This window comes from Marmota marmota, unplaced genomic scaffold (genome assembly GCF_001458135.2).
Source record: "Marmota marmota marmota unplaced genomic scaffold, marMar, whole genome shotgun sequence".
NCBI classification, from domain to species: domain Eukaryota; kingdom Metazoa; phylum Chordata; class Mammalia; order Rodentia; family Sciuridae; genus Marmota; species Marmota marmota.
Genome location: NW_026000211.1, coordinates 29,803,758 through 29,818,223, shown reverse-complemented (window position 1 = coordinate 29,818,223; position 14,466 = coordinate 29,803,758). Strand labels below are relative to the sequence as shown.

General features: G+C 34.1%; 1 protein-coding gene across 1 annotated transcript; it reads left to right on the top strand.

Moving 5' to 3' along the window:
• Positions 1 to 917: 917 nt before the first annotated feature.
• Positions 918 to 4,140, top strand: LOC125612868 (coiled-coil domain-containing protein 34-like; the record flags this gene model as incomplete). The annotated part of the gene is given in 4 exon segments (XM_048791782.1): positions 918 to 1,037; positions 1,039 to 1,071; positions 1,620 to 1,765; positions 3,703 to 4,140. Coding segments are annotated over 4 exon segments (510 nt in total), but the record flags the coding sequence as incomplete, so codon positions are not given.
• Between the last annotated feature and the right edge of the window lie 10,326 nt (positions 4,141 to 14,466).

The following is a 14,466-nucleotide window of genomic DNA, read 5'->3' as shown; positions in this document are numbered from 1 at the left end:
TGTATTCCATATTCCTTTTATACCTTTCAGATTAATTTCTAAAACTTTGATAAAGAGAACTATCCATGCCATTATTTATTTAGAATTTAACTACAGTTGGTAGGTTATCATTTGAGTAAGGAGAAGAAAAGCATTGAGTTATAGTCTATGTCAAAAATTATTTTTTTCCTGAAAAGGGCCAGATCTTAAACATCTCAGGTTTTCTGCCCATGCAGGCTCTGTGTGAACTATTCAACTTTGCTATTGTAGAATAAAAGAACCCATATGCAAATATATAAGAGAAATGAGTTGGCCATACTTATATAAAATGTTGTTTACAAATACAGATGGCCTGTGGGCCAAATTTGACATTTAGCCTTGTTTGCAAGCCTCTGATCTATATAAAACAGTATACCTAAAGATTTGCCCAATTATGTCCTTATATGCAATCTTCAGCAAGCATTATTCATTTGAACTATATAACTCACTTTTGGTGAATACCTATCCAAGTATTTGTATTGACAAGTTGTCTATCTAGGAAATGTTTATATACATGAGGGTAAACATCCATTAAAAATACTAGGATTCAGCAGTCTAACAGATAGTAATATTTATTCACCAATTTATTTAAAGAATATTTATGGAGCACCTATTATTTACTCAGCACTATCCCAGTTGCAGGTATACATTGGTGAGCAAGATCTTTGTCAGTGTCCTAATGAAACTTACAGCCAAGCAGTAACTACCTGTTACTGAGATTGAATGGGTAATTGCAGTATGTTATATATTCTCATAAACCACATTGTTCCAACCACTGTTGCACCACTTATTTTAAGAATAATAGAAGTTTAGAAAATTATTGCACATAACAATCCTTCCTTATGTGAGAATAATTACAGGTATTTCAATTAAAATTTCTATTTTTATTTAAGAAAAGGAAAGAAAGAGAACGAAAAATGAATAAAGAAATGGAGGAGAAAGCAATGAAAGAACTAGGGAAAGAACATTTGCAGGAAAAAGCAAAAGAAAAATATCAAGAATGGTTAAAGAAAAAAAATTGCTGAAGTATGTGAGAAGAAGAAGAAAGAAAAGGTATTTTTATTAAAGTAGCCAGTTATATAATATGTGTTTTTGGTGTTCATAGGTGCCAACTATATTTTAGAAAAAAGTATATAATTAGAAAATTGACTGTATCATAGCATAAAGATATGAAAATATCCTTACTTAGATTATGCTTCTTTAAGCTTCAAAATGAATATGTATTTTTGGTTTCCTTACCTTGAGTAATTTCAATAAGCCTATATATTTTTCAGTCATATACAAAATTGTTGTTAATTGTTTTAAATATTTTTCAATATACTTTTATCTAGTCATATTACTGTATAATAAATTACTTTAAAAGGAAGGCAGATTGCTTTCTATTTCTTGGGTTTGATATCTTATTTTTTAGAGGAAGACACATTAATATCACATCCCTGATCATGTTCAATTTTACTCTCAAATTATAGAAATATAATTCAATATTGTGGCCAGTAAGCCATTGTGAGAGGAAGCAACCGGGAGAAAAGACTCAGTAGAATTTGAATGGAATGTTTAGTTATAGAATATCCTTGGAAATGCTTTGGTCTTGTCATTTGAAGGAAAAAGAAAAACAATGGCAAGCCGAATTACAAGAGAAAAAGGAAATAGCAGATAAAAAGTTTAAGGAATGGTTGGAAAATGCAAAAAGTAAACCTCGTCCAGCTGTAAAGAGCTATGGTTATGCCGATGGAAAACTTACAGGTTAGTTTTTATGTTATGTGGCTTACATAAGTATGGTTTGCAGAAGCAAATTTTATACATTTTGTTTCTTTTTCACAGAAATAGAAACTTATAAAATTTATTTTTCTTTCAAATTACTATCTTTTAGAAAATTATACTATGTTGGTAGGAATTTATTCATTCTCCATAACTGATATATAAAGATATTGGTTGTAAAACTTCAAACTTACACTTTTAAGCAATGATTTCTAACATTAGAAAATAAATGAAATTCTCAGGGATGAAGTTGTAGTTCAGTCATGAAGCATGTCCTTAGCATGCATACAGCCCTGGGTTCAATTGCTAGCATCCCTGGTAGTGCTCTTACATTCTTGGATGAAGAAGCCTTACTCAGGGTGTTTTTAATGGTTCATCTTGCCTACCCTTTTTCTAACCTTCTCTAAGGCAGAGCTTCCAGTGTCTTTGGCACATTCTTTTTACAGGGTGGGATATAGATAGCACATGATCAAACAGAACCAATTGGCCTTTAGGCTTGATCTGATGATAAATGGCATTGCATGTTTTTCTTTGTGCTTTATGTTGAAAGCTCATACCTTGATGACAACTGCCTTCGCTTGTTTAAATGATTATTATTAAAAATACTCCCATTCTGTTTTGTTCACACAATGGAACATATTCCAGACTTTGTTTTGACCATCTTGGTGAAGTGTGTGTTGACATATTATGCAGTCAAAGTGGGCTGCCAGGGTCTGAAAGACACATTCCTGCTGTCAGGATTAGGCCTCTCTTATATGTCATAGAGGTCATTCATTATATCCATTAATCCATTTTAGCTACTGAGGATGGCTTCTTCCTCCTCCTTCTCCTCCTCCTCCTACCCCCACCTTCCTCCCTGCCACACTGCCTCCATCTCTTTATTTCTTGCTTAAAAAAGGTCAATAAGCAGTGAGTTTAACCTAATGATTAGATAGTAAAGCTAAGATTTTAGATGGGAATATACATATTGACTAGAAATTAATTGCTAAAACAATGGACTATTTTATTAAATTACTTTGCTTTTTAAATGAGTTTAATTCTTTTTTATTTTATTGGTTCTCTTTAGTTATACATGACTGTAGAATTCATTTTGATATAACTATACAAATATAGGACATACCGTTCTTATGGATATACATGATGGTGTATTTATATACATTATATGAAAATTATTTTGAATTCATTTCACTCTTTTCTTTTCCTATCCCCATCCCTTCCATTCATTCTAATAAGCAACATATTTGTCTGCATGCTGTACTTCCCTTAAGTCTTTATTTTTTATCCTATCATTTTTATGAATTATGAAATAAAGGAATTTGTGTGCCTATAATGACCAAAGGATTTGAAGATAATTTACAGAATGTTCTTCCTTCACATAGTTATTATTGTCAGGCATCACAAGTTTTAAACAGTATGTTCATCAAAAGATGCTCTCTAATTAGTAATAACATTGCACTGATTCTGTGAAATCATATTAACTTGAATAACAGTAAATCAAAATTCCCTGGTTCTAAACAAAAATCTTGATTTACTTTAGCTGTATAAGCAAAATAATTTTTTCTGTAAATTTTAGTCTCTGACAAGGGGAATCTAGTTCACAAATAACTCATTTCCTAGATAGGGTTAAGAAAATGAAGGTTTTATTCAATTTTATGGTTCTGAAATTAATTCCATAGTAAAAACTTTGCAGGTATTATTATTTGCATAGATTTTAACAATATTATTTGCGTTCTCAGCATTAATTTTTGTATATGCTTTAACAATATTGTTTGGCTTCTCAGAATTATCTTTTACTACATTGCTATAGTGTGTCAGTGATAGTTCGCTTTTTTGACAGTTTAACATTTTCTAGGAATTTTAAAATAAGTAATTTTTCTCAAGAAGTTTAGTTGTTTTGTTTTGTTCTGATTTTTCAATGATTGTAAGTTTTTACAGTGGAACTTCCTATCCAGAACCAGCCTTTTGTAATCCAATTCCATGGAAACCAATTCATATGCCACCTCCCAAAGAAGCTAATGATCTATCAGGAAAGAAGAATAAAACACCTGTGATAAGAGAGCCACACAGGTCATCTCTGGTAATTCATAAAGCCAGATGCAATCTTTACCTTGGAACTCTGTGCAAAATGGAAAGATAGTATATGTGGAAAATACTGTGCTTTTACCTAAAGCTACTTAATTTTGAAATCAAAAGATTTTTTACCTCTCAATCAGCAAGTTAGTACTTGATGTGATTATTGACATAATAATTTTTGTATTTTATATGGAGTCTGAAGGATTAATTGAGAAAGGTATTGTTTACGTTTTGGTTTTTCTTTTAAGATTGATCTTGGCATATTGTTTTGCATGATAAATCTAACAATTTTGTTTAGCTTGTATTAAAACCACACTGTAATACCTATAAAACCAAATTTTTTTCCTGTATTATTTCATACTCTATATTGTTTGCTGATGTTTATGTTTAAGAACATAACATTAAGATTAATTTGTCCAATATGCATTTCTAAACTGCATGCTTTTCTAAATGGATTAGAAACCAAGAATAATCAAAAACAGTCTTTGTTTATGGCTTTTAGTATACTTTTACCATTTAGATATTTTTAAAATAACTGAGTAAAAGTTTATTTTGTTACAGATACAAGAGTTGGGACTTTCAAATGAAAATCTAAATACATCGTTTCATGCTCTGCATCTTAGATTGATGTGTCATAATCTTGAGACCTTAGTAATATTGTGCTTTATTTTGTAAAAATACTTATGCTTTAATTGTACTTCTTGTTAGCTTTGAAATTAGGATTGTCATTGCATTATTTTTTAATATTGAAATGTTAATTGTTAAGTTTTATGTTGCTGAGGTTGAAATCACAGATTTTATTAATAAACACATTTTAAGGATAAAAGTTGAAATGATTACTAAAATAGCACACAATTTGTATTAAATTTTATTAAATATGCTTTTTAGGAAAAGCCTGTTATCTTTTTTAGGGCCTGAGAAAGAAATGAAAATTTATTCATTTGAAAGTGATTTATATTTAGAATATATTCCATATTTTTGCCAGATTAGTCACTGGCCAAGTTTCTGGTGATCAGGTAATATGTTGAACAATGCAAGGACAGCAGAATTTTTTAAGCGTATTCATGTAATCACAACTTTAGAAAAATGCACTTCTAAGCATAGAACAATTTGTTAGCAATCAGTAGGGTTTGTTTAGTCAAAATGTTGGTGAGATTTAGGTTTAGTTTGTTTGTTTGTTTTTATGCAGTACTAAGGATTGAACCTAGAACCTCAATACTCACTGAGCTATGCTGAGCTATGTTTCTGGCCTTGTGACCCTTGACCATATTTCTTAGAACTCCTGAAATAGTGATACTTCCAGATAATCATTCTATTTGAGTAAATTTGCCTTTATAGAGAAAATGTAGAATCTTTCAGGGTAGCAATATTTTTCTGTTAAAAAATATATGTGCATTTTCTCTATAAAAGCAATTTTGGCTTTATATAACTCTGTGTGTGTGTGTGTGTGTGTGTGTGTGTGTGAGAGAGAGAGAGAGAGAGAGAGAGAGAGAGAGAGAGAGATGTGTATCTGAAGTATCTGAATTTCTGAGGGTTTCATATGTAGTTGTTATAATAAACATTCTATTTCACAGCTGAGATTAACTGTTAAATATAACTATTCTAGCAAGACTTTTCATTCAGTCATTAATCATTTTAGTGTATATCCTGAGTTCAATAGATATCAGTAGTTTGAATTTTATTCTTTCTCTTTTTTTTAGTACTGGGGATTGAACCTACAGGTGCTTTACTACTAAGACACATCCACAGCCCTTTTTATTTTTTTTATTTTGAGACATTGTTTCACTAAGTTGCTTAGGGCCTCATTAAATTGCAGAGGCTAGCCTCAAACTTGTGATCTCCTGCCTCAGCCTCCCTTGTTGCTGGAATTATAGCTGTCTACCACTCTGCCTGGATTTAATTGTAATTGCCTCTGAAGATTTTAAACAAGGAATTGATAAGGTGTGGTTTATTCTTTGAGATTACATTGGCTGCTCTGAAGAAAATTACTTAATTGGGAGGAGCGGAGAATGGAGGAGGGAAATGTTTAGAAGATTTTTTTATCATCTAGCAAAGAGATCATGATAACTTGGATTAAGATGGTGGCAGTAATAAGAAGTAGAGATGTATTTGAGTTATATTTTTGAGATGAAGCAAACAGGTCAGCAATTATTTAGATATCAGATTGAGAAGGAGGAAGAATCAGATATGACTTCTAGTTATTTGGCCTGATAACTATGTAAATAATGATAATTATGACAGAAATAGAAAGATTAATAGAGCAGATTTATGGGCTAAGATGAAGAAAGAGGAAGGTCTTCAAGAATTCAGTTCTGGATTTGTTAGGTTTTCAGTACCAACTTAAAATCCTAGTGGAGATGGTAGTTAAATATATGTATCTGATGCTCAGAAGAAAGCCAGGATTGGAGATATGAATTTGAGAAATATCAGCACATAGATGGTATTTAACAACATGAAACTTGATCAGAATACCTAGGAAGAGTTTAGATAGTAAGAAGGGTGGGCTGAATATTCTAATTTTTAGACGTTAAACAGTCACCAAATCCTGAATCAGCAGCCAGTAGAGTAGAAGAAACCCAATAGAGTGTGATGTCACAGGAGCCATGAATAGAAGTGAGTTGTGAACTCTGTCTACTGCCTCTTGAGAACTAAGACAAGGAAGAGCCTTCATTATTGGATTTGGTAAGATGAAAGAAGTTTTTTGTTAACACAATAGTGAACATGTATTGAATTATTTCTACAGTCCTGGTATTCTTATGCTTTCATATGTGCTATTCAATCCTCAAAACAATCTTATGAGATAGTTACTTTCATTATTTTCATTATATACTTGAGGAAACTGAGATACAGAGAAGTTATATTGCATTTATTGATAGTAAATCACGGAACATGGATCAGAGCCCAAGAGGTTAAGTTTCAAGCTTAACAATCAGATTTGTTTCCTTTCCTATATAATATATATGAAGAAAAACTGGAAGGAAACTATAATGAAGTAGACTTCATAGAGAATCGGAGGTAAGAAAGCAGAGCCCACAAGTTAAAGCCACTTTTTGCAAAAGTTTTATAGTGAAAGGAGAAGCTAAATGGGATATGAGCTGGAAGGAAATGTAAGGTCAAGGTCGCTTTGTTTTGTATTAGATGAGTGATATTAAATGTGTTTCTGCTGATGGTAATACTATAGTTGAAAGGTGACTTGAAGATTTAGGAGAGATTAGAGAAATGATTTGAGAATTAGAGGATGATTTGAGAAATGCAGTTCTTAAATAGCAAAAATGGTGGCCTATATAGAAGTAAGAAAATTTCTTCTATTTTAATAGAGAGCACATTTTTCATAGATTGAAAAGTAGCTGAACTGAGAGTATTATAGGAAGTAGATGTAGGTATGAAGTAAAGGCAAGATCATCTGCAGAAAATTGAATAGGTTATTATAAGTTGGAGGAAAAGGTAATAGAGAAATAAGCATTTTGGAGAGAGAAAAACAGAATTTTTAGAGAAATCAGAAGAGCCAATTGGCAATGGTGCTTTCCATTTGATATATTTGGTTATAGGGTAAAACCAATTAGCATTGTTCTATCATGTTTTTCTCCATTTATGGAGAAGAGTTTAGCTATGTGGATTTAGGCCCAGAGTAAGGTTTATTCAGGATTAGACAAGTAGACAGTTGGATGGAGAGAAAGAGGAACAAAGCAGTTAAAGAGTTTTCAGGGAGTGATTATAGTTCTGGAACATGATGTTTCACAAAGGATGGGTAAAAATGGGTGAAACAGAGGAGGAGAGATCTTTAATAGAAAAGTGTTTGTTAAGATGTCACAAAGGTTGGGTGAACTGGAAGGAGACTGGAGAGGCAGGAGCTTGTGGTAGACAGTAGCAGTGACTGTATCCAGAGTATACCATGGCAGTGGGTGGTCCAGATAGAATATATATATATATATATATATATATATATATATAGNGCTTGTCAGTGGTGGATATTTTTGTTGTTTGTGGTACCTCCAAAGTGTTAGAAGTCATTCCCCCTGGGGCTGTAAAGTTTCTTAGAGAAGCAGCTTCTAATTTTCTAGGGGGATATAAGCCTGGTTCCAGGGCCGGGATGAGATAAACTGACAGTCCATAACATATAATGAACTGTGGTTCTGTGTCTCAGAGTTCATTATACATTATGTACTGTCAGTTTATCTGTGTTTCAGTCTTGCCAGTGCATAAACTGTCCTCTCCTTGGTTCTATAGGCTGAATTAGTTGTTCTTCTCCTCCCTCTCCTTCTCCTCCTACTCTTCCTTTCTTCTTTCCTTTAATAATCAATGCTTAGAAAACTTTAGATGGTTAATGAGAAAAGATAGGAAAAAGGCACCCAGTGGAAAAAACTAATTAAAAAGAAGAAAAAAATCAACTATTGTAATGTCCTTAAAGATGAGAAAAAAATACTGCATTCATACTGACTTCTAATTCAGACATTTCACCTCTATCTGCTTTCTTACAAAAGTTTGTTGGAATTTTTAGTTAAGCACTGTATTCTCTTCTGTAATCTTTGTCCTTGTAAATTTGTACATTTTTCCTTCAGGAAATTTCTTAGCTATTATCCTAAAGAATGGGACAGAAAGGAGATACTTGTGTGTGATTAATCTGCTATGTTTAATTGGACTTCTTAATTTTCATTTTGAACATATTGCTATAGATATGATGTGGAGATAGAGGTTTGTTGCCAGATTTGAGAAATTTCACTTAGTGATAGATATTTAGACCTAATCAGATTAATATCATTATTGAAGCATACCCCAAGAAGTCTGAAGCATGACATTATTTCATTTATTCACTCAACATGTAACTATCAAGCGTTCACTGTGTGCTGGCAAGAAGATGACGGACTAGGATGGAATGTGAGGAAGGAGCATAGAGGTAAGGCAGAGGGAAAGAAGCATTGAAGAGCACCAAAAGTGATGGGAGGAGGACATGAAGAGAGTTCTCCTATAGTGAGAGTGGGTACTTTCAGAAAGGGTGAGCAGAAGGTGTTCTGTAGCATCAAGTAAAGCTAAGGTTCAAGGAGAATGAGTGAGTGAGAACTTCTACTATTTACTGAATCCCTAACATGGTGCTAGATTCTGGGTGAACAAGACTGTCCTAATCTGAAAAATGTAAGAGCTTATTACATGCCAGCAGAGATAACAACAATTAATCTTATACTCGCCCTATGAGGAGATGGCCCTCAGAGTGATTAAACAGACTCAGGATGAGCCACCCAACTAAACAGAACTTCGAAGAATTAGTAATAGACTCAGAACTCAGGTGTATTTCCACATATAACCTTTTTTTCTTTCAAAGAACAACCATAGATGATATGTTAGCTTTTGAAGAACAAAAGGATTTTCAGAGGGTTTGCACACATTGACACATTAATACAAAATTACAAAGGAAATTTGAAAATTCTTAGTCATTTGTAAAGAAAATCTTAAGCATTTCTTTGGAAAATATACTTTGAGTCTTTTGATGTTAAAAATGGTATATTTTGTAAATATAAATAGTATATTTCTGTGACCTCAAAGTCTGAGGTGACAAAAATGGGTTATTTATTTGAAAAACAAATTTCCAGTGAACTAATTGGCAATTCAGTGTTTACACTCTCATTGACTTGCTTACTATGATACCCATGGCCCAGGTGAATAACAAAAGTATGGAGTAGTTTACAACAATTACACCTTAAAAGTAAAAACTAAATTTTCTTTATTCAAACAGAAAACAATATTTGTGTTCTTACTATTGCCCATTAATATCTTAAATTAAATCAAATGTTGGCTTGAGAAAAACATGTCCCCCCAAAGCTACTTTACCTACCTACTGTTAATAATGGCAGTATGCCTGATAGAAAATATTTTTCAGAAAGGACAGAAGTGTCATGGATTTCCTCTTAAAACTGAGAATACATTCAATTATCTGTCAACCATAAGAAAGCTGTGCTATTTGTGCAGGGGCAAAAGTTGGCAAGGAACACTACCCTTTTTTGCCTAGAAACTGCAGAGCCCTTCCACCCACCCTGTTTCCCTTTTCTCCTTCATGTTCTTCTAGCTGATAGAATCAGCACAGAACTTAGAAAAAGGATAAGCCTCTCCAGCCTACCTTTTACGGCCCTGGGAAACACCTGAGGGCCGGAGGGAGATGGGATCTCTCATTGTTCCTTTTTAGTGGCAACAAAGGGTGGTGTGGGAGTGGAATGTTTTCTTAGTTTGATTAAATTTACCAAAACAACCACCTAACCCCTACCTGTCTACAGCTCCCACTCCCTCAGCAAAAGGCTTTCCTCCCTTGGTGTAGGCTGAGATGCAAAGTGCCCACACAGATAAATCTAAAAGATGAATCAGAGAAAGTGTCTCTCAGTAAAATGCTCACCAGTTTTATCTGTTCAATAAAGACCCTATCCTGGGTGATCTCAAAACCTCTTTTGTATGCTAACACTTTATTATTCTGAGTGATTAATTTTTGTAATTTTAGGGTGCAGATGTTGGTTACTAATCTCTACTAAGGACAGTGAGAGCAGCATCATTTCCTTTGTAGAAGGGTATGTGTGAAATAAAAACAGCTTCCTTCAGGGAGTCTTCCTATGGGCCATGCCCAGCTCCTGCTGGGAGGTAGTAGGACTCAGGAGAGCAGTAGCGACTCACCAGAGTTTGAGTACATGTTTTGTGGGGACTTAGACAAGTCTTAACCCCATTAAGCCTCAGTTAATTCTTCTAAAAAATGGGCCCAATAAAGCTTAGTCCATAGGTGGATGCAAAGATTAATCATGTAAAGTACCTAATACAATGCTTGGCACATGGAATTGCTTATTATGTCATTTGGCTGTACTTATTAATAACGGAAGTAGTATATGCCCTTCTTAGTTTGAATAAATTTACCAAAACAACCACCTAGCACCTACCTGTCTACAGCTCCCACTCCTTCAGCCAAAGGCTTTCCTCCCTTGGTATAGGATGAGATGCAAAGTGCCCACACAGCTAAATCTAAATGGTGAATCAGAGAAAGTATCTCTCAGTAAAATGCTCACCAGACATACCCATGTACAATTTTCCCAATATTTTGTGCAGTTACAGAGAATTTGCCATTGTTTCCTGATCCCAGAGTGGACCCAGCCTCAGTTTGCAATCACAAGTGCTTTTGAAATACTGTCAAGTATTTGACATTTTCTTCACTCAATTATAGTGTCATTTTGCTGTTGTTTTGTAAACATTGGGTCTTTGGAAGTTGCATGATCAGATATCTATCTGAAAATAGGTGATGCTTTAAGGATTGACTATCTTTTAATGATGTAGATAGAACATTTAGTATAACCAGTTTCTTTGTTTTTATTTTGTAGAACTCTTCCATTTGAATTCCATGAAGGATTTCAGGAACATTTTGGTTTTCTCTGGCTAGGTTTTTTTACCTCATTAAATTTGATGCATGGTTAATATGTCTCTTGGAAACTCATGTAAGTTGTCTTTGGTGGAAATGATGGGAAATTATTTCTCACATTTCATAAGAATGAATTAGAAAAAAATTCTCAAAAGTTATCACTTTATTATGTCTGATTCGATACTCTAAGAAACAGACACTAAAATAATATTAATCATTCAAGAGGTTATTTGGGTCATCGCCTGGGGGTAAATGGGAATGAAGCCAATGAATGCCAAGAGACCATGATGCAAGTCTGGTCCCTGTGGAGGAGAGAAGAGAAGGATTACAGTTTGGTAGTAAGAGTCTTATTACAATGCAGTTCTAAGAAAAGTTCCACCAGTCTGGTGAGTTTTCCAACCAAAATTGCAGAGGTGTCCACTTGCAGTTATGGGCCTGCTTTTGAATCCCTTCTGTGCTGAACCACAAGCAAGAAATAGGCCACTGGTAGGGTGGCCTCAGATAAAATACTGCTTCTGCAGTAGATATGAGACTCCCATTACCATGGCCACTACACTTTTATTGATTCCCATAGCCTATGTTACAGTCTTATGTTCTATGTAATTAATATTTTCTCAGCTATTGGTTCACAAAATTATTGAGATACTTGACAGTATTTCAAAAGCACTTGTGATTGCAAACTGAGGCTGGGTCCACTCTGGGATCAGGAAATAAAGGGACAATTTCTGTGTAAAGAATTTGAAAATAATAAAGCTGACTAAAATATTCTGGTCTTTTTTTATCACCATGTGCTGGCAATTCTAAGTGATGTCACTGATAAATACTTCACCCCATCAGGACAGACGACTCCAGCTATCACACCCCCAACCTTTAATGTCACTGCCAGGCTTCATTTTTCTCTTCTTTTTCTTTCCAGCCATGAAAGTGTGCCAAAAAAAAGTTGTACAGTTTTTCTCTCCAGATTCCTGAGAGGAATGTACTTAAGAGCATCTTTGGGAATGCTATATACTGAAGGGCTTTAATGTTGCAGTACTATATGGTTTCAAAAAGTGAAGACATTACTTTATTTTATTTATTTATTTATTTATAGTTGTAGTTAGACACAATACCTTTATTTATTTATTTGTTTGTTTATTTGTTTATTTTTATGTGGTGCTGAGAATCAAACCCAGCTAGGTGAGGGCTTTCATCGCTGAGCCACAACCCCAACCCCAAGAGTTTCTTAAAGAGTGGCCAAGGAAGCCCTCAGGCACCAGGCCTAGATTTTGAAAGATGGTAGATTTTGGCTTGGCAGAAAAAGGCACATGGTAGGCTTGCAGGGTATAGGTAGAATATTCAGGACTCAGAGGATAAGGAAGTATAAAATATATTTGGGAAATCATCAAAAAATTGGTGTCATACTGGGTATGAATAGAAAGTAGGACTAGAAAAGTAAGTTGGAATCAGAATGTTAAGATTTTTGAATGCCAGTTTGAGTAGTATGTGCAGACAAGTTTAGAAACAACTGTCTTAAAATTTTTCAAATATGACTTCTCTCCATACCCACTACTATGACACTAGTCACAGGTCACTTGAATTACTTCCTGTTCAGTCATTTTGCTTGTAATCACCCCTCATAATTATCCTCCCCACAGCAACCTGGTGATCTCCCAGCAATACAAATATGACCATGTGAAATGCTTTTCCCTTATTTTTTCCAACATCTTCAATCCTTTTTTACCTCCTGGCTCAACAACATTTACCAGTATAACACAGGCAGGTCCTTCGATGAGTATTGCACATGGTGATTTTCAGCCTACTTGGATATATACCCCTTGGTACAGTGTTTAGAATCTTGGGAAAGAAACTCTTTGTTCTCTCCACCATTTCTTTTTCCCCTGTCCCCTTTTCTCCATTCTGAGACATATTCTTCTACCAAAGGGCTTGACCCTTAATATGGAATACAAAGCCCCTTTATGAAGTAGCCCTGTTTCTCTAATCTCATCTTTCACCAAGCTCTATTTTGTTACTTTAACTTCTCATACTCCAAACTTCTGAAAATTTCCAGAAGAGACCAATTATTCCTAAATTGTGTGCCTATGCTTAGTTCTCTCCTGTCTTTTTAGAATGCCTCACCATTTTAGCTTCTCCAGTGTGCTCTCTCTCTCTCTCTCTCTCTCTTTCTCTCTCTCTCTCTCTCTCTCTCTCTCTCTCTCTCTGTGTGTGTGTGTGTGTGTGTGTGTGTGTTGTAAATGGACCTTTTATTTAATTTATATGTGGTGCTGAGAATTGAACCCAAGGTCTCACACATGCTAGGCTAGTGCTCTACCACTGAGCCACAACCCAGCCCACTCTAGTGCTCTTTCTTAAAAAAATAACTTGAAGTTTTGAAAGCAAATCAGCAAATCTCTCAATGTGGGGATTATCTCTTTGGAGATTACTCTGACTCCTTACTCGGCTGGGTTGGGACTCTTCTTTTATTATCAAGGTTCCTATGTATTTTTCTTACTAAGCTTGCTGTGTTATATTATAATTAATTGTTTTAATAGGTCTATAATTGTTACCTATGTCCTCTAGATTTTAAAATTTTATAATACTTTGATTTAATTTAGTTTTTTGACTTCAAGAAATTCAGAGAATTATTCTTAACAGAAGCTAACATCAAAATACGTCAATATTGAAAAAAAATTATATTTTTTTATATATTTTTAAAGAAACTATAACTGCTACATAAAACCATATATATTTATGGAGTACCATGTGATGTTTTCATACGCACACACACACACACACACACACTCTTTGTGTCATGTTCAAATGGAGGTAAACATATCTATTTCTTCGAACATTTACTATTCCTTTATGGTGAAAACATTTAAATCTTCTAGCTTTTTAAAATGTATAGTACATTATTTTATAGTCACACTACTATACGGTATCACATGAGAATATCTTTCTCTTATCAAATGGCACTTAATATCTGAAACTTTCCCCATCCTTTCCTCTCCCCTACTCTCCCTGGCCTCTGGTAACCACCATCCTACTATGAATTTCTATAAGATTAGCAGTTTTAGGTTGGACAGACCTAAAACAAAAGTAATTCATTTTGTTTAATCACAAAAGTGTGTTTTATACTTGCTGAATTTGGGGAGGGTGCCATCTATCCAAATGGAAACATTGCAACATGTTTTAAAAATATGAAATTACACTACATGCTGGAGAACTTAATAAAAAAAAGGTAGGTGAAACTCCAAAAA